The sequence below is a fragment of the Salminus brasiliensis genome, chromosome 21 (assembly GCF_030463535.1).
Source record: "Salminus brasiliensis chromosome 21, fSalBra1.hap2, whole genome shotgun sequence".
In the NCBI taxonomy this organism is placed as follows: domain Eukaryota; kingdom Metazoa; phylum Chordata; class Actinopteri; order Characiformes; family Bryconidae; genus Salminus; species Salminus brasiliensis.
Window position 1 is genome coordinate 6,280,771 of NC_132898.1, and position 19,884 is coordinate 6,300,654.

Genomic DNA, 19,884 nt, shown 5'->3' on the forward strand with positions numbered 1-19,884 from the left:
ACTGATGACTCTGTGTCCTTCCTTATTTAATACTAAATCAGACGTCACCAAGTAAAACCAACTGAATATAAACCAACCACATATATTCCATCCAGTTTTATAAATCATAAGAACAACTTTTCAATCTTCCCTCAAACTAAAACTTTCCAGCAAGTCAACACTCAACACCTCAGCACATCACATTGCTCTAGTCAGCATTCTGCCATTACAGTAAATTAAAGAGTTATACTGAGGCCAAAAAAAAAAAAAAGCCACAGGAGATGACATGGCTTGAAATGTTCACACAAAATTAAACAGGCAAACGCTAATGTTCTGTTACCCCACCTAACTTCAGTAGCATCGTCTGTTTTTGTTGGGTGTGAGCACAGTAAGCTTTAGAAAGGGTAGTAAACTCATACCAAACATTAGAAAAGAGAGTCAGCTTGAACCTGGTGTTTATCAGCACTCTCATCACAGTGCATTCTGTGTAGCATAGGCCAGCTTTGTTCTGTATCTGATATGCTATGCTACATGATGCTAAACGGCATTGTGCAGGGAGTCTGCTACCCGGTGGGAGACTGCTTTAATGGAGAAAGCTGAGCTGAAGAGCTAAGCTGTTCAGCACATTGATTTGTGCGTCCTTAAACATGACTATTATTCAATAACGATGGAAAAACAGTTCCATTTCTAATTAATGTTACCTTAGACAAACAGTTTTAGAGTCCACCCTCCCCAAAGACTGAGCCAAGACCAAATGAGGTTGAGACGAAGACTGCTTGTTTATGGTCTCAAGACTTGAGACTTGAGTCTTGAGACTAAGATCTGACCAGAGTAGTACAACACTAGTACGTACCCTCCCTAAATATAGAGATTAGAGGTATTATTACAAATGACAAAGGATTAAGGAACCTTTACTTATAGACTCAAACAGATGGAGATTCAGTTTATCTGTATTTTTGAAAAGGTCTGTCTGACCACAGACTGCAACTGACTGTAAAACAGCAGAACAACCAAAGCTGGGAAATAAGGTAAGGTACCAGTACTGTACTGTAGTTTATTTTTAATGATATGTACTTTAATTATTTCTGTCACAGAACAAATGTGTACTCAAAAAGCTGAGCTTTGGTTCTGTAACCTGATCAAAAATCGTTTCCAAAATGATCTTTGTGAAACTATCAAACAGATAACCTCTAACTGACACACTGGCGAAGCCGCCCAGCCCCATTCCACGCCTTGCGCCTTAAGTTCATTCTTCTGGCGTCACATGTTCGGGTGAGTTCTGTGAGTCCATATCTAATGCAGTCTGCTGTATTATAATGTGTTCTTCAGATGTAGCCCATATTACTGTCGACATCTGTCGATCCAAGTTCGATCCAAAGAGAAAGTGTTATTGGTGTGCTTTAAAGATGTGTCTCAAAGACAGAAACACTGAGGAGTGAATCAAATGATATATAGAGCAGTGCTGTTCCAAGTAAATAAGTTCCCTAAATCTGACAGCCAGGTAAAACTACAATGTTTAACCTACTGTTTTCCCACTGTTATTACTCAGGGTACTCAAAGGCATCTATACACAGCTAGCCAACAGTGTTGAATTGATTGATTTATGCTGGCAATCGGTTAAATCAGTTACTGCTGTGGTGGGAATACTGGGGTTTTCAGTCTGAGAAGCGACTTTCCAAATCTGAATGAACAACAGAGGTGAACATTTTACCAGTTTTCTGGATAAACTGTGTATTTCTTAAAACCAGTAAATAACTGGAAACCAACACAGGTTTATTTACTGGCTGTTGGTTTCAGAAGGGTGGTGTCAGTTTTCATTTTGCTAGTTTAAAAGTGATTTTGATTTGAGGTAATAATGACACCAAAGAAATACTAAAACAGCATTGCCTACAAAAGTAAATTTGTTCAAATTGAGGCTTTTAGTGTTAATCGCATGTTCAGGGTATCGGGGCTGAGAACTATATATAACCTAATTAACTTGATAATGAACCGAACATGAAACTGGGTATTTTTTGTTTTTGCTGAACAAATAATGTTGTGGATGATGATGCAGTTCTTCCATAAACCAGTATTTACTCTCAGAGTTCATCTGTAATTCAAAAACATTAAGAAATCAAGAAATTAAAAGTTCTTTTTAAACAAATACTTTTACTTTTCCCCACTGTGGACATTTTGGAGCATGTACTTATTTTTACTTGAGCAAAATTAATTCAATTTTTATTTAAGTATCATTTTACAGAGCTCGGTCAGACATACTTATGTACTTAAGTGTGCCTTGCAGCTACAACTACTTGTTTACAGTGTGTCTAAAATGAAGTGTTTTAAAGCTGTAACTAATCACAAAGTATGTGTAGGACCAGCTACTAAATGTGCTGCGACTACAAAGAGCAGGGTTCAAAAGGCTCAGCGAATAAAATGCAAGTTCAGTGACAAACATACAGCAAGTTGTTTCCTATTTAAACAGGGGTAATAGGGAACATCAATGCCATAGCAGTCAGTAGGAACTATGGAGGGGTTCTGAGCCTTGAAATAATGTGAATTTGTGGGTAAATATTCTTCCTGCATGCCTTCCAAGCCTGCGCTTCTGCCCATCCGCTGCCATTATTTAAAAGAAAATGGACAACAGACAAACAAACAAACAAACAAAAAACAGCACAACACTTGTCTTTGGGACACTTCTACTAATTTACACTTGCTTTTAATATTTACATAAAACTGAGCACTGAAACCTTAGTCCATGGAATGGAATATGCAATCAACCAATCCTTTTTCCAGATACATACAATATAAACTGTGCATACGTACTCCAGTTACGTATGTAACGTATACACACAGTTCTCCAGGCAGAAGGCGTCCAGGGAACAAGGGTCAAGGAACAAACAGTGGAGGCTGGATGTAGCATTCATTGCTTATTTATGGCTAATCAGTGGTAAAACTGCACCTATTAGAAACTGCTGATCTGATCAGTTGATGTTCCACTAACATTGTAACAAGAGGAAACGTTGGAGTAGATGTTTAATAAGAACAACAGCATTTAAGGTTCTTAAGAACAACAGCATTGAAAGCCATGCCATTAGTATGCTTCCTGTTGCTAGGCATGTGTAAGCCAATCTCTGTTGTGGCTTACCTAATTCTACTGAGTGCTTCAGCTTAAAGATGCGACTGTTAAGTTCCTATATTTAGGTCTGCTTCGTTGCGGACCAATCAAAGCCTAGTCTGGGTCGCCCTTTTGCTGATAAGAGATCTGTCCATGTTAATTGTGCGACAATTTTGTGCTTGTGTTACATGAGTGTGACGCCGTCCCTCTTAAGGGGGAGCAGTTCAGGGTAAAAGTGCCACTCTCTCTCTCTCTCTCGTTCATTCTCTTCTTCTCGTCTCGCTCGGTCTCTCGACCCTTGAAATAATGATGAGAGTTGTCGGAAATGCGAGTTCCTGCCTGACCCAGTTGCACCGATCGGTAGCGCGCAAGGTATGACCGAGGCACACTGGTCAATTAGAGTGAACGAATCCCTCACTTAGGTGCTCCTAGCCTCGGGTGAAGCAGCTAAAGTTTCTGACAGTGTGAAATTTAAGACCACCATTTCAACCATTTACAAAAGGTTTCCTAACAAACCAAAATTCTTCCTGCTGGAATGAACACACCTAGGCCTGTTTGACCAAATCAACTGAAGATGAACAGAAGATGCAAAAAATAAATAAATAAATAAAAAATACTGAAAACAAATACTCAAATCTTTTTTTAATCAACCTTTAAAACATTTTTTTTTCAACACAGTTGAATGGGATAATAAACATATGTCCTGTAACTCGATTCTGGTGTCCAGAACTGACATTGGATCAGATCTTCACGGCTGGTTGAGTAAGCGTTACAGTGAAACACGTCGAATGACGGCTGTCCCTGACACAAAACACCAGACTCAGCCTTCTGACCCACTATCCAGTGGCTTGATGTATGTTGCAATGACATGCCCGTTAACTCCTCCAACATAATTCACGTGATCGCTTCTCATTATAGTAATCTTTGTGTACAACACCAATTAGGCAGATTGGCACAGAGACCATATTGGCATCACTGCACCGCAGCATAGCAAGTGCCAAGGACACAGCTGTTGAATACAGTATTCGTTGCTTAAGAGAAGTCCATTCTTACTGTAGAGCAAAACTATACACACTGCACTAACCTGTCAGACTTGGAGATGCATGGATTTTCATACTTAATGACCAGATGACAGGTGCAAGGACATTAAGTATATAACATAACCCAGTGCAGGCAGGCAGGGGATAAGGCAGTCAAGTTGAAGAAGGAGGGACTCTCTTCACACTATCTGAGCATTGCTCTCTTAACTTTTGCCTCAGAGACTGATCTGCCCTTCCCTCATTGTTGGGCAAATATGCCAGCGACCTAGATGATGAAAATAAAACCAGCGCTTCTAGCATGGCATGAGAGGAGCAGGCTGGCTGGAAGAAAGTATTACATACTGCAGCGAGAGCGCTGCATAGGAGCAGGGACAACAGAACAGGAAATGCTGCATCTGAACATCAAGTCTTTGAGCTGGAGCAGCACAGGTGCCTTCAAAAGAGGATAACTGCCTTGAGAATGAACCTGAATAAAAACGACTGCATTAGAAGTACACAAATCCATTAAGACATAACGGAAAACTACGGCAAGCAGTTGATTAAGCTACAGGCTTTGAAAGACTCTCCTGAGTCTGAAGCAAAAACACAGAGCCAGACTGGCGAGTGCTAAGTGCTTAAGATCAGTCATCATCTTGGCACTCCAGACTTTCCGGCTCGTCTCAGATTCCCCAACTTTCCTGATTCTCCACCATCTGATCCCAGTACCTTACCTGTACTTCATTCCCGTCTGGTAGGACACGCACTCCTCCAGGACCAGGCCATTCATCTTAAGGAAGTCTTCCATGTTCTTGATCTGTGCGGCCACCCTCTGCTCCCTGAGCCTCTGAAGCTCAGCCTGGTCCGTCTGCCTTTGGGCCTGGCTGAGCCCCTGGTCCGAATGGTAGCGGCTAATGCCGCTCCGGATGCTCTCGCTGTAGGACATGGACAGCATCCTGCCTGCGCTACTGCTGCTGCTGCTCTTCCGCACACCACCACCCGGCACGGCCGGTTTGGGAATCTGCAGGTTTTCGGAAGGTAGGACGGATTGGCGCCGGCCATAAGGCCCCCCCGGGTGCCCCCCTGCATACCCCCCTGCAAACATGATCCAAACCCTGTTCCCCTACCACCCACCCTTACAATCACGCCCACCCACCCACACACAGGTGCCTTTCTAGCACTTTTCCCAACAAACACACACACAAACTAAATGTGAACAAGCTCTGGGAATCTGGGACCGGGGCGGGAGCTGACAGCTAGCCGGGTTCAGCCATCGCCTTAAATAGAACAGGCTTTCAGGAGGGGCCTAAAAAAAGGAGGGAGGGGAAAAAAAACAGCCTAGCGTCCCAACTATCAGTGGAAGAACTGTGGTCATGCATCTTGTAATAAGACCTGATCCCGCCCTCCTTTGTAACAGGCACAACAACAGTGGAAGCAACAGGCAGGTGCTCAGAGCCTCAGGTGAACAAACACAAGAGGGCGGACGACTCTCGGACAGGACACATGCGAGGGATGTCCGTCCAGACTGCAGAGGGATTCTGAATTCAGGCATGCTATCCAGACTGTCCACAAAAGGCTGACATCATTCATGTGCAGACAGAGAGGTTGTAGAAAGAAATTAGCAGAATAAAAGTCTGTGGCTAATTGGCTTAAAGCATTTTAAAGCTTCCCATTATCTAAAGACAGGCTGGTAAATTGCGGTGCACTCTGGTGGTTGGTGCAACAGCATTATAGAAAGTAAGTTTCAGCAGAGAAAAACTGAAATACTGCTTCTGGCATATGTGCATATTAGGGGTGTAACGGTACCCAGAAGTCCCGGTTCGATTCACACCGCAGTGTGAACATCAAAGCCAAGTACGGGTTCGAAACATGAAAAAAAACAAAGAGAGAGGCAAATAACAACAAAAACAAAACAGAAAGGCATAAGACTAGGATTCCTTCAATGTCAATGTATCTAAAGCGTTTCCACACACATACCCTAAAACTGTCAAACAACGTCAACACAGCGCTTTCCCTGGATCCACTATTCATTTCCTCTCCCCTGCTGTCCCCTGTTCACTGAGAATTTTACAACACAGATGATTTGATAGAAGGAGGTCGGCCTTTTAGCTCCTGTATTTTATCTGCACTTGTCAGACGCCAATCAGCCTAGCTTAGGACTTGCCACTTATGTTTTACTTTCAGAACAGTGAGCGGCCAGATAAAGAATATAAGGATAACTCATTCAAGAACTTCTCTCAACAAGCAGCTTCAAAGGGCAAGAGAGATAACAAAACTACTTCTACCTTAGCACTACAATTCCCACAATTCCACATAAATGCAAACTTTAACCGCTAATGTTCTCAACACTTGCTAAATCCATAGCTATGCAATACCGCTTTTGCTCCGTACAACTGCATGCACCAGGATAATTACGAATACACGTAGCATTACACCCCTAATATATATCGCTGCTCTCAAACTAAAACCTTGTATTTACAAAACTGTAACCTTCTCAACTTTTTCCAGATTCAAACCATGTCAAAATGTGAAATATATATATATATATATATATATATATATATATATATATATATATATATTGCAACGACAAAGTAGTCTGAAATAACAAGAAATTCTAGATATAAATGTAAAATACTATTATTAAAGTGAAATCTTGAAATTGAGGAGACTGCGTGTTCCCCATGATGCAGTCATTGTATCACTGTACTTATTTAATTAAATCCAAAGTTAAGTCATGCCTCAATTATTTAGTTGTCAGTCTGTAAAAGGTTTCCTGAAGTATCATAAAATTAATGAAAACCAAGTAATAAAAAATGTCAAATGTAATGGTCTGAAATTCACATACCACTGAGAAACCAAGATTTTTATAAAAATCCAATAACGCATCCATTTAAAAGGGCAAGAAAACAACATCTATATGAAAGAAAGCAAAACTGTATTATACTGCAAAACATTAGCAACGACTGCTAAAACTCAGAACATGATCTCAGATTCCATTTAGTTTCATTGCATTATCCACTGAGGTCCGATATGCAGAGGATGTTTTCCTTCATTTACACGTATTGATCCTTTAAAAGTCTACTGAGTGCTACAGGCACTCAAACACCACTCTGCTGTACTGAACGTCTTCTTATGCTAAACGATTTTGACAAACATGGTAACAGTAGCATACAGAGAAACATTCATAGGAACCATAGGAAACTTTTTTACCCATTTTAAAATTAAGTTTAAACCAATTGTCTCTTTTGTGTTACTGGTTTTACCAACTGTTCCACTTCCATTCTAAGCCTTATGATTAATGGGGTGCAATAAGCATAGATGCTACTGGCAAATATTCCTCTTCCGAATCTTGATTTCAATTTCTACTTTCTCCATCTAAAAACATCCCAAATCTGGAGGACTATGCATTGTCCAGAACCATGCAGTTACAACTGTTTAATAACCAAAACCATGCAAGGACACAAACACAGGTGGCCGCACATGCACAGTGGACACAACAACATCAGCGATCAAATCGGAGTGGAACTCACCCGAGGTCTTGGGGGTCGGCTCATGGCTTATGGGTGCCACTCTGGCCTTATAAAGTCAGACTGTGACCAGCATTGCAGTGATCCACCCAAACTGGGAGTGTCTTACTAGCAAGCATCTAAACCAATTAGTGAACGAAAGAGTATCCCCCCACCCTTTCTTGCTCCATCACCCCTCCCTGCTAGATTCCATGAGGGAAATCCATTTATGTAATTTGATGGAGGGGTGGAAGAACTTGTTTTTGCAAACCACAGCAAATAATATCAGGTCTAAATTATTCAGAGGCTTTTGTGCTAAAAGCTTTTGATTGTTGTTCCACAGGAGAGAATACACAGAGGCATCGCAATACATAATGAGACCTGTATAAGCTTATGGATCTATATGAACACCTGCACACCCATTCACCCCACACTCACAAACTCACAAAGCCTGTGCTACGGACACAGAAACCCCCAATTACAGCGCTATAAATTACAACATTTACTCTCCACTTTCACTGCAAAACTGACAGAGGATAAAAGAACGCACAAGAAGACCTGAAGTTTAGGAAGGTACAACAACCTTTGACAGTTGCTTCTTCAGCATTCTCAGGTCACTGGTTTCCTCCGGGATGAGACCATTGGCATACATAGCATTTTTTTTCTTCAGAAATTAACTATGAAGAGAGAAATGCTTTCACAAATACAACAAGTAATTCCTAGGGGCATATTTACCACAGAGTGGTAGTGCGTGAATTGATGACTAAAAGTCAAAGCATCATCTCTGTATGTAAGAATGTGCTTCAACATCATTCAACAACATTGAACACGACAAACCACGTAAAGCGGGTAAGCTCCTATAGGCGGTCATTCTCCGTAGATCTGGGCAGATTTAATGCTGGCAGTAATGCAATTAACAGGCAAATAAAAATATATGTTCTGTATATCTCTGCAGTGCTTGTCGAAACACAGAAAGGTATGACCATATCTTGTGATTTATATAGGCCAATCTTTTGTTTAAGCGGTATTACCTAATTATTGTGCAACTTTTTTAGAATCTAAATGACAAGTGTTCAGTTTGATGATTAACCTGATTTATTTATATTTAATAAGGTTTAATGACATTTCTCTTTTCATCTAAATGTAATTCAAATCCTAACTAATTTATTTTGTTAATTTTATGTTTAAAGAGAAATAAAGCAGTAGGTTGGTTCTGTTAAAGAAGTGATTTTAATGTTTAAACTAAAAATAAAAAATAAAAAAAGGCTATAAGAGCTTATTTCAAACATAAATACACACAAATATGCAAATCCATAGGGCAACATGTCCTTTTACAACATGTTCAACATGTACTGTCAACGTGTACTGATTTTTAAATGCTTGAAATTATATTTCCATATAATAAAAAGAACTATGAACAAATAGTCAAATCTTCGTACTGAATGGCCAAATCGAGTCGGGTACAGCCCTTAATCTAATAGGAGCCCCACATTTCTATCATCCTTCAGTTCATGCGCAAAACTGTGGAAGGAAGTACAATTATTATTATAATTGACCAATTGAAAAACAAACACCCTATATAGGCAAATACTGGTGATGGTAGAAATCTGAGGAATCATATTAACTCAAACATTAAAAGAGCACTGTTTCATCACGTGTTTGATTCAGTTTACATACAGCACAAAAAATGGCTTAAGATACAAATAAACAAATAAATAAATACAATCCCAATCATGAGCACAGACACAGTCAATACAACGTATACTTTCTAAACGGTCTGAAAGAGCTTGTGTTTAAAAATTCATTTTGAAATCAATTATTGCATGACTGAATACATAAGACATGTGAGTAGAGGGCTAAGAGCCCATTTTCACCAGAGGAAACACATGTACTTCCTAAGGTAGTAAAGGCATACAGGACTAATGTATCAGTATTGGTAAAGGTCTTAGTTCACAGTATTTTACTGTTCTGGTAAACGATCCATTCTTTCACTGTAATGCAACATACCACCACGACCGCTACAACCCTGGACCTCACTATCATGCTCAGGGGAGACCAATCCGGCAAAAACTTGTTGAAGACATTGAAAAGATGACTCCTTTTCAGGTTGTTGAAAAGAGATCTAGAAAAAGACGAGCATTTGTCAAAAAGCTCTTTCTTATCCAAGATGTCAACATATGAGGTTTTTGAACAACGGCTATTATGTTCAGAAAGACTGGTTTGGGATGGACATGACGTTTGCATTCAATTCTTTTCATGGCTATATTAGGGCTATATGTGGTCTGGAAAAGACATTCACTTTGGGTTCAATTTGGACCAAATCCATTGGATTAAAAACAGCTCAAATGTCTCTGTTTGAGGCTAAATAAAGTTCATAGCACAAAAAACATCCATATGACATCTGGTGCTATTATATTTCTGCAGTTTGACTGATTACCTGACATATTTCCAAGAAGCTCATATTTGGAATTTTGGGTGAAAGATGACCATCAGCTTGAATAAAGAATGAACTCCTGGGTGGATAAACTCATTTGTAAACTAGCTATCAGAAACGCAGTTAGATATTGATCATTTACACTCTTAAGAAATAAAAGTGCCAGAAATGGTTCTTTGAGTAATGAATTATAAAGAACCATGTTTGTAAAACAGAAACTTTATTTGATGAGATTCTATACCTATAATGGTCCTCGAACAGTTCTGTTACTTTCACAAGGCTGATATATGTGCCAAGTTTATCCAATTAACCAATCGAGTGACGGTAGTGTTACCAGGGCAGATTTCGTGATGCAAGTTGCTAAGGTTTAAATGGCTGATTGGTACGGGATAAAGCTTTTGTGTGATTTCCACAAATCCCCAGACATAGTCCAGGCTGAATGGACTTAATGCAGGATAACCGCATTACATGACCGTCACCACACTTACAATAGACTAAAAGCACGCTGCATGGTCTCATAGCAGGTTTATTTAGTACATTAACATGAGGTCAATTCCCACATTACTTCTAAGGGAATACAACTATTACTGTCAGACCGTAAAAACTACACACAAACACACAGCAGATTTGTACTGAATTAAAATCTTAATAGTCACCATAATCATCAGATAACAAGTTAAACCAATCCTGCTTGAACAGGGCTGCAGTTTCAGCTTCCAGCGATTAACCTCAACAAGTAATCTTGTTCTATCCAGGACAAACCCTCCAATACAAAATCACTCTGAATTAAACCCACAAGTCGCTGCAGGGCTAAAGGAATATTAGAAGAGGTAATCCTACTTTCCCGCCACACTGCCTCAGCGTGAGACGCATCAACGCGATGATCGATTCCTGCCCAGCTATGCTGGAGGATGTCAGCTGCACGCTTTGAGTTTAAAAGGCCAGAAATCTGTGAGGCAGTGAAATCAAAATTCAATAGAGAGCTCATTACCCCCCGGATCTCCAGAGTCAGGAGTTTTAGAGCCCCATCAGCACAATGCCCTTTTATCTCAGCCCATAAAAATATGGTCCTTCGCTGAAATGGAAAGTACAGGACACTGGTGATTCAGATAACAGACTGGCGAGAGAAGGAGAAACTCATTCTAGAAAATGAAAAATATTCTGGATGAGCGAGCTGGGGGTGTTGCAATTCAACATTTTCATGGTATCATAACCCATTCAAGAAAAAAACTTTCATGGCATAAAGCAACTATTTTATAACACACAAGTAAAAAAATTATGAACTTCAATCTTCAAACTTTCATGTTTAACAAATTAATTGAAATCTTCAAGTGCTAAATATCTCTGTGCCTCCTAAATAGAATACAGATAATCCTACAGATGGTATGTATGTATATAAAAGGCATGTAACCCGCTGGCGTTCCCTGTCCACAATTCGGACAATCATTTCCTATAGCCTGGAATTTCTGTGAGGTTGAGGCCTGTGAGATCATATGCATTATGGTCTGCTTTGCGCTGCACTGTACCACCTCTTCTTGATTAAGGGCAGTGCCATCTGCAGGAGCCTGAATTTACTACCATCTTAATACCCGCAAAATGATTCGTTTTTGTTCGGGGAGCCAATATGTGTATATAAATATGCTATGGAAAGACAGCTCTTTACAGTTCTATTTTGGTTATGCGAATCACTTTTCATTATGTTTTATAATGTTTATATGTATATGTAATTGTAATGTTTGTGTTACACAAATATGGAAAATGAATGACAAGATATTTAACACACCATAACACACAAAAAATGTAAGCAAACAATATATAATGTATATTTTTTATTCCTGTCCAAGGGCGATACTTAATAATTGGACAAGATTATTAATCCCATACACAATTTACTCCAAAATTCATCATAATATTTGCATATTTTGCAAGACTTATGATACATTTATCATTTATCTAATATTTTTTATTGATCTGCCTTTATTATAAAAATGTCTAAAAGTGATGTTTCATATAGTGGATAAGCATTGTTATGTTAAAAATCTCAGGATCATTCTACAAAATAAAATCTCAGTTCTTACTGTTGCTGTGATCACAATGCTAGAGCAGTACTGCATGTGCTCAGTAACCAATCATATGGACTAAACAAAACAGTGATCTGAATTCTTGCAGAAACACCTCAGACTGCTCTACACTTACCTCCGAGATCACTGATGGAACCTGATTAAGGGCGAACTGATACGTGTTTTACATGTAATCTGATGAGAAACACTCACTTACAGTCGGTAATGGCATCCGACACCAAACAGTGTTACTTACGTGTAGCACTAATTCTGTCCTCAATGGAAGTTATAAATACTATTAAACACTGATGAGATACAAGCTTTCACACATACAAACAAACACACCAAAAATGCATGATTGACTTCAATGTGCCCTCTAAGTGAGGAAAAGACAGCGAACAGTATCAGATATCAGCAGCTAATTAAACAGCAAACAAAGAGGTACCTGTAGAACTGCAGCTGTCGTTTGGGGCTCCCATACCGTGCACTGAGGCCAGCAGGAAAAAGAGAAAAGAAAGAGGAGGGCTGAGTTTAATACAGCTGAAGGATAGAAAGACAGACTGGGGGCTGGAAAGATCCATACTGCAAGTTTCACGTAATAGCGTATAAAGACTGAAGACATCATCATGCATGTGATGAGTATCTTTTCTATCATCACTGAGGATCTGATAGTGAATAACCAACAGGATTAAACACTTGAAAACAGAGAGAAAATGCATATTATACCATATTAGAAAACAAAGAACAGACAATGAAGGGGTAAGAATAGCGTGAGGAGGATGTATTAGTACATTATACCATTATACATTTATAACACTGGCCTCCTGAAGCATTTTTTCATTTAAACACAATTACAGCCATTAATCGATTAGTGTATAGATTAAGATTAAATAAATAAAGGTTGTACAAGCAATAAAACTGGCCATTAGATACACTGTATGAACAAATGTTTGTGGACAACCCTTTTAATGAATGCATTCAGCTACTTTAAGTTGCACACACTGCTGAGATAGATCTGCAATGAGTTAGGTGGGGGGAGGTTGGGTATGAACCTCATCCTGACCTCACTAATGCTCTTGTCGCTGAACACAATCGGACCCTCACAGCAATGCTCCTCCAAAATCTAGTAGAAAGCCTTCCCTGGACATTAGATAGAGGTACTCCAACAAAAGCAGGATGATCTCTATTTGATACCCGTGCTTTTGGAAGAAAAAGTGAATGAGCAGGTGTTCCAATACTTTGGGTCATATAGTTTGCAACTCATAAACTATAAACTAATAGTTTCCACTCTTTGTTTTACCAGACTTTTACCACAACTTCTAGATGTTCTATGACGTTCTATAACACTTTTTAATGATGTTGAGTTTTGAAACGAACCCCTTGCTCTGTTAGTGTTACTCTGGACGCTGGACCTATGCAGGTGGACCTTTGGTCCATTACACCATACTATCCAAAGGCGACGAACCAAAGAAGGACGTTATGTCACAAGATTGTTGCTTATGGGTGTCCTTGCAGCTAGAGTTGAGCACGGGTGAGCCTCTTTCTGAACCTCCCACATTTCTGTGCTTTCATTTCTTCTGTCTGATGCTTTAGTTTAGCAGGCTGTGTCCCAAACCACACACTACCACACAGTGTACTGTGTACAGTGCACAAAGTACTGCAAAGCTAGCCACTATTTCAATAGCATGTGTTACTGTAGTTGCCTCAGTAAAGACATTTGCAAATTGGGACACAGCCATGGTAATATTCAATTTTACAGCTTTACCATAAGTCTTTCCATGGCCATCAACAAATTAGCACTTGTACAAAAATCGTGGTTTAATGCTGAAATTAAGAAGACATGATTTTAGGTTTTAGGTTTAGGGTCCAGGGGTAGAATACATTTTACTGCTAGTTATTGTGTACATCACACAGGACCCGCAGACACACCCACGATGTGCTGACCTCTATAGTGTCCAGTCATATGTGCATCATACCTCGACTTTTCCCCCCTAATTCTGGTTGATTGCAAATATGTCGGTATGAACGCAAAGCAAACCAGAACTAAAATATTAAATATATGATTTTCTTGCTTTCTTTTTGGTCTGGAGCAAGGGAACCAAACTACAAGTATAAAACACACCCTAAAACCACTGATGCCAAGAGAAGTGAAGTGAATTACATTGATTATCTTGTTACAACACCACCTGTCTGGAAGTGTGATGCAGATTACGCAACATGAGAACAGAGAGTTCCCGAAGGTGAGATTTTGGAAGCAGGAGCGTAAGAATCAGACAAATTAAGATGGCTAGACGACAGTGACGGTCAGAGCATCTCCAAAATGTCATGCAGGGTCTTATGGGGTGTTCCAAAGTGCTGGACAGCCGGTGAACCAGAGACAAGATTATGGGCGCCCATGGCTCATTACTGAGCATGGGGAGCTACTGTAAGACAAATTGTTAAATAAGCTAAAGCAGGTTAAGTCTTTGGCACCATGAGGGGGACTTACACTTTGTTAGGCAGGTAGTTTTAAATGTTATGGCTGACCGATGTATATTCCCCAATCACTTAGCAGGGAGCTTCACACTCAGATAAGAAGAAATCACGAGACTAATGCCGCAGCCCAGTTTTTTTACGAAAATAAGAATTATTTGAACCTATAGCACCATCTGCTGTTCACAGTGGAAACAGCAAATCCTTGAGGAATGCATTTCTGTTCATGCAGAACAAGGTGACTGTCTAAGACTGGTTTAAAACTCAAATGACAAACAAATAATAAAAAAAAAACCCAAACTTGTGGGCATCACACAAACTGGGCTTTACCAAACAGTTCAACTCAATCTATGTACTCGCCCACACTGCATAGTCCCTACAGAACAATACAGTCATGTCATGTCTAGTCTGGTCTCCATAGTTTTTTCTGAAATCCTGGTAAAACAAAAAGGTGTAGATTAATCAGTGTTTGTATCAGTTACTGTTTTTTAAACTTTCAGAGTACACACACATGGATGTCGCTCAGAGACGTCAGGCATAGGGCTGAAGTCTCTTTACCCCTTCACTGAAACTTTGCTTTACATACTGTATATACATATACTGATCAGCTATAATAGGTCTGGGCGATATGGACAAAAAAATAATAATAAAAAAATCATATCTCGATATACTTTAGTTGAATGGCTTTCAGATATATTATACAATATTATTTACTTCATAAAAAAATAAGGTGAACAAAATATTTTATGAACATTATAAAAACACAGGTCAAACCGAGTCACCCTGTCATCATCCATGCCATGTCCTGTAAAAAATGAGTTTACTTTTTAAGAACTGTAGGTTAAATAGAACTTTGTTGTTTAAATGGAAGCTAATTTAGCCCTAATACAATATGATTAACCCCTCAATTAATTTTGTTACAATGTTAAGTTAGTAGGCCTATATAAAATGCTTTTGTTTTTAAAAATAAAAAAACAGTAGGGTATACTTCATTTTGGAAAAACTATCTAGTCTAATGACATTCTCTTGACACATCTTTTATTAATCACTATTTATGTAAAGCTGCTTTGTGACTACATCAGTTGTAAAAAGCTCTATACAAATAAATAAACTTGACTTGAATTTTACATTGTATGCTGTAGCTAACTTAATAGAGTAACAAATACTTAACTAATAGAACTCATTGTAAATGCATACAGTTAAATAAACTCACTTCAACTGCTTTGAGAAATACAACAATACAGCAGTTAACATTAATTTGCTCAAATATGCACTTACCAACTGACAGATAAAGTCGAAGCCAAAGCACTGCATCCTGACCAATATCTTTCATCTAGGCAAATGTTTTACTCGCGCGGGCCCGTTGGAAAGGGTCTGTCTGACTTAAATGTGTGTGTAAGGTAGCGCTTCTTATGTAAGGAAATAGCGACTGGGCAGTTGGTATCATGGGTCAAGAGTTTATCAGCTGTTTGAAGCCTCTTGCTCTGCTGTTGAGACCGGGAGAATACCTTTTGCTATGTAGTAAACTACCGCCTCAGTAATACCATGCCACTTCCTGCTTTTCTTTTCATAAGGCACAGCGTTAGCAAAGGAGGCCTGGAACACTGTCTGAACTGGTTTAGGGGTACTGGGACATAAATGCTTCAGAAGAGTAGCAGCAGCAGCTCGGAGTTTAACAGATTCTCTGTACAGAAGTTTGTGCTGCTGTTGTGAGTGGTGTAATAGGTCAGTAGCTCTCCCACATTTTGATACTAGCTACCTCCTTTTGGTATTTCCTGCAGATAATACGCTTCTGCTCCTCATCTGATCTGTAAAATCCCAACCATTTCCATATAACGAAACACTGTTCTTTTTACAGACTAGTGCTAACTCGTCTTCACGCTCGATGTTACTCGCCTTCATCGTGCATGTGTGTGTGTGTGTGTGTGTGAGTGAGCGACAGCGGGTGGGCCGGATGGGACTGTGAGCAGAGCAAAGCAGACAAGCTGAGCAGAGCACAGACTCATAATGAGAGAACAGAATAAGGCACTGTACAAGATTTAGACTTGAGCAATCAAATATCGATAATAACGATATTGCCCCACACTCCGTATCCCACCCTGCTTATATCCCGATACATTTTAAATATCGATATATCGCCCAGCCCTAAGCCATAACATTAAAACCTGGCATGAAATGACCGATTTTCTGGTTAAAGTGGCACCTGTCAGGAGGTGGGATATATCATAAGCAAGTTAATAGTGAGTTCTTAATTGTCAATTGAAATTAAAAGTCAACTCGTTGAAATGGGTATAAGCGTAAGGGCTTGAGCAAGTATGACAAGAGGTCTTGTGTCATGTTCCTGGTATGCAGCTGTTAGTACCTACCAAAAATGCTCCAAGGAAGGACAACCAGTGAAGTAGTGACAGTGTCATAGGGCACCCAAGGCTTACTAAATGGAAAACTCTCAGTTGACAACCAAGGTCAATCGTGGCTTTCTTCCACTGATCAAATGGTTGTGGCTGCTCCTTGTGTCATTGGAGAGAAGGGTGATCGCATCTATTCTCTAACACATACGGACATACCCTCTGGACAGTCACGCTGAGGTCTGGGAGTATGTGTATGTGTTTGACAAACCCCTGAGCTCCATGTCACACATCTCAGATAACACCGTCTCATGGCCTTTAAGGCAGGAGAGACTAGAGCTGAAGGGAAACCATGACCTCCACATATTCCGTGAATTAGTGCACCTCTGTGCTGCGCCACAGCCGTGAATCAACAACTGACAGGGCACTGCCTGTTGTTTCACAGGTTAAACATATGTTTATACAGACACACAAAGACACGTGAGAGAAAACAGGTGTAAGCTACATTCTCAGTACACAGAAAAAGCACAAATGAGAGAGACAGAGTAAGTGGGTATGTGCATGTAAGACGCAACCAGACAGACAGATGTACATGAATGCATGAACGGGTGAGAGAGACAGATAGGCAGAGAAAGTAAAAGAGAGTGGGTAACACCTCTAGTGCATATATGGGAACCTAGCAGCAAACACAGCTCGTTTTCAATGAACTGTTTTTGTGATGTCACGTTTACATAGACCAACAATACAGTGGCAGCAAGGGTTTGGACAATGAATTATGGCTGTTTTTTCACTACATAAAGAAGTACAAACAAGTTTAAATGAACCTCAAGATAAATAAAAACATTGATATGAATATTTTTATTTATATCAAATAAAATATTAAATACACATAGATCTTGTACCTGTAGATCATGCCTGGCGAGCCGGTCTGTCGGAGCGAAAGGCGAGCAGGAGAGTCGGTGGTAGATTCAGGATACATGGAGGCGGGAGAGTGGGGAGCGTGGCCAGGCTGCCGGGGGGTCTCTCTCTCTTTCCAAACCACCAAGGTCTGTCTCTCACCTCACTGGGCCTCTAAAAAACAAAAGACAAAAATAGAATGTGAGTACGTGCCTTTGGTTGTGCTCAAACCCTGCCAGCAAAAACAAAATAATCCTGAAAACAAAACAACAAACATTTGTTTTGTAATGATCATGAAATCACACTGAAAAACATCACACATCTTCGATTGTATGACTATTTTAGAAGTACACTAGTATTGAAGGCTGCTGCTTTGTCATACTTTCATTAAGCTTTTTTTTTCTTAAGGATCTTAAGGAACTGCTTACCACACAATCTTCACTACCATCTAGATGCTATTCGGTTATTGGATTTTTGCTTACATTTACATTTATGGCATTTAGCAGATGCTCTTATCCAGTGCGACTTACAAGGTTACTTGTATTACAGAGTTGGGCCAATGCAGTGTTAGGAGTCTGGCCCAAAGATTCTTATTGGTGACCGGAATCAAACCCCAGTCTCCCACATGGTGTAGTAGCTCACTAGCAGGTAGTGGTGTTATCTAATGTGCCACACCAACCACCACTTAGATGATAAATGATTAGAGATTTGATCATGTACATTTACTGAACTCCAGAAGAGAGCAAACATTTTATTTATTTTACATACACATGAGCAGATACTGTATATGAAAAATAACATCAGTATTAGCTGACCCTACAACACCTGTATTGAAAAGAGGTATGACTTCTTGATTAGTCTTTTAGCAATATAATTTTTTCCTGTTTTGCCTGAACAAGAGAAATCCTAATTTTCTTAACACATAAATGCAACTTAACATAGCAAATTCCCCTATCATGTGTTTTTGGTGAGGCAGAAGGAACACTGGAGTACTTGGAGGAAACCCGTACGGACAAGGGGAGAACGCACCAAACGGTGACCGGAGCAAGCGTCGGACCCACAACCCCAAGCCCCCGGAGCTATATGACACACGCACTACGTGCAGCACCCCAATGCCGCTACCCCGTTTGATCCTATGAAAAATTTGTTTAAAAAATGTATGATCAAAGAACTGCATACAAGCCAGACTTGCATACTATCTGACTGCACAATCTGGAGTTGGAATGGAGCAGATATCTGCGGGACACGTTTTGCAGAACAAATCCTGACAGAAAGTGTTGCTACCATAGGGATGATATGACATTTTTGAGGTGGTAAAATTAATGATCCTGTTTAAAAATTATTAGTTAAATAATAACATATAATAATGACATAAAATCACATTGGTCCCCGATCGCTTCTAAGCAATTCCTTCTGACTACTAGTGAATTAGATGCAGGAATGCGCACACACCACTAGATAGTGCTGTTCCTTTACAATGAGCACAATGTGGGCAAAACCTGTCAGTCATCTCCACCAAAACACATCTGTGCAGCTGTGCCATATAACAGCAAAGGCCAAACACACAGATCTTGGAAGCACTGCTGTATGTATGTATGATCTGTCAAGCATCAAACCTTGCATGATTTGTCACTGCTCTGCAGAGCAGTTCTAAACCGTTCACACACACACACACACACACACACACACACACACACACACACAAACACACACACACACACACACAGCATCAGTCTGCTGGTACCCTACACCACGCTGTCCTGCCCTTGCTGAGCTTCTTCTACAACACGCCATGTTCCTCGTGCATTATGCATGAGCACTTGCCCAAAGCAGGGCACTGCCAGAGAGAGAGAACTCAGAAGAGAGAGAGAAATAGTGTGTGTGTGTGTGTGTGTGTGTGTGTGTGTGCGCGCAAGAGAGCAAAAGAGATAGAGAGGTTACAGAGGGGCTGAAGGAGAGATGAGACGATATCGATGAGAAGGGAGACAAGCAAGGGCTGTGCAAATAAGATAAAGATGAGAAAGATCTGCTTCTACGTGAGACGGCAAAGCCAGGCGACTAACATACATCACCCC

The 19,884-nt window shown here is 40.0% G+C and overlaps 1 protein-coding gene across 4 annotated transcripts in view; it reads right to left on the reverse strand.

Moving 5' to 3' along the window:
• kcnab2a (potassium voltage-gated channel subfamily A regulatory beta subunit 2a) overlaps positions 1-19,884 on the reverse strand; it is a 113,348-nt gene that overhangs the window by 58,214 nt on the left and 35,250 nt on the right. For 3 of the 4 annotated variants that reach the window (XM_072666583.1, XM_072666582.1, XM_072666584.1), the window contains exons 2-3: positions 17,815-17,983; positions 12,541-12,582 (exon numbers count right to left, since the gene is read on the reverse strand). In XM_072666583.1, the coding sequence (XP_072522684.1) occupies positions 12,541-12,582; positions 17,815-17,891 (119 nt within the window). In that variant the 5' untranslated portion in view covers positions 17,892-17,983. The remainder of the gene's footprint in view (positions 1-12,540; positions 12,583-17,814; positions 17,984-19,884) is intronic. The other variant, XM_072666585.1, reaches the window with a different exon arrangement.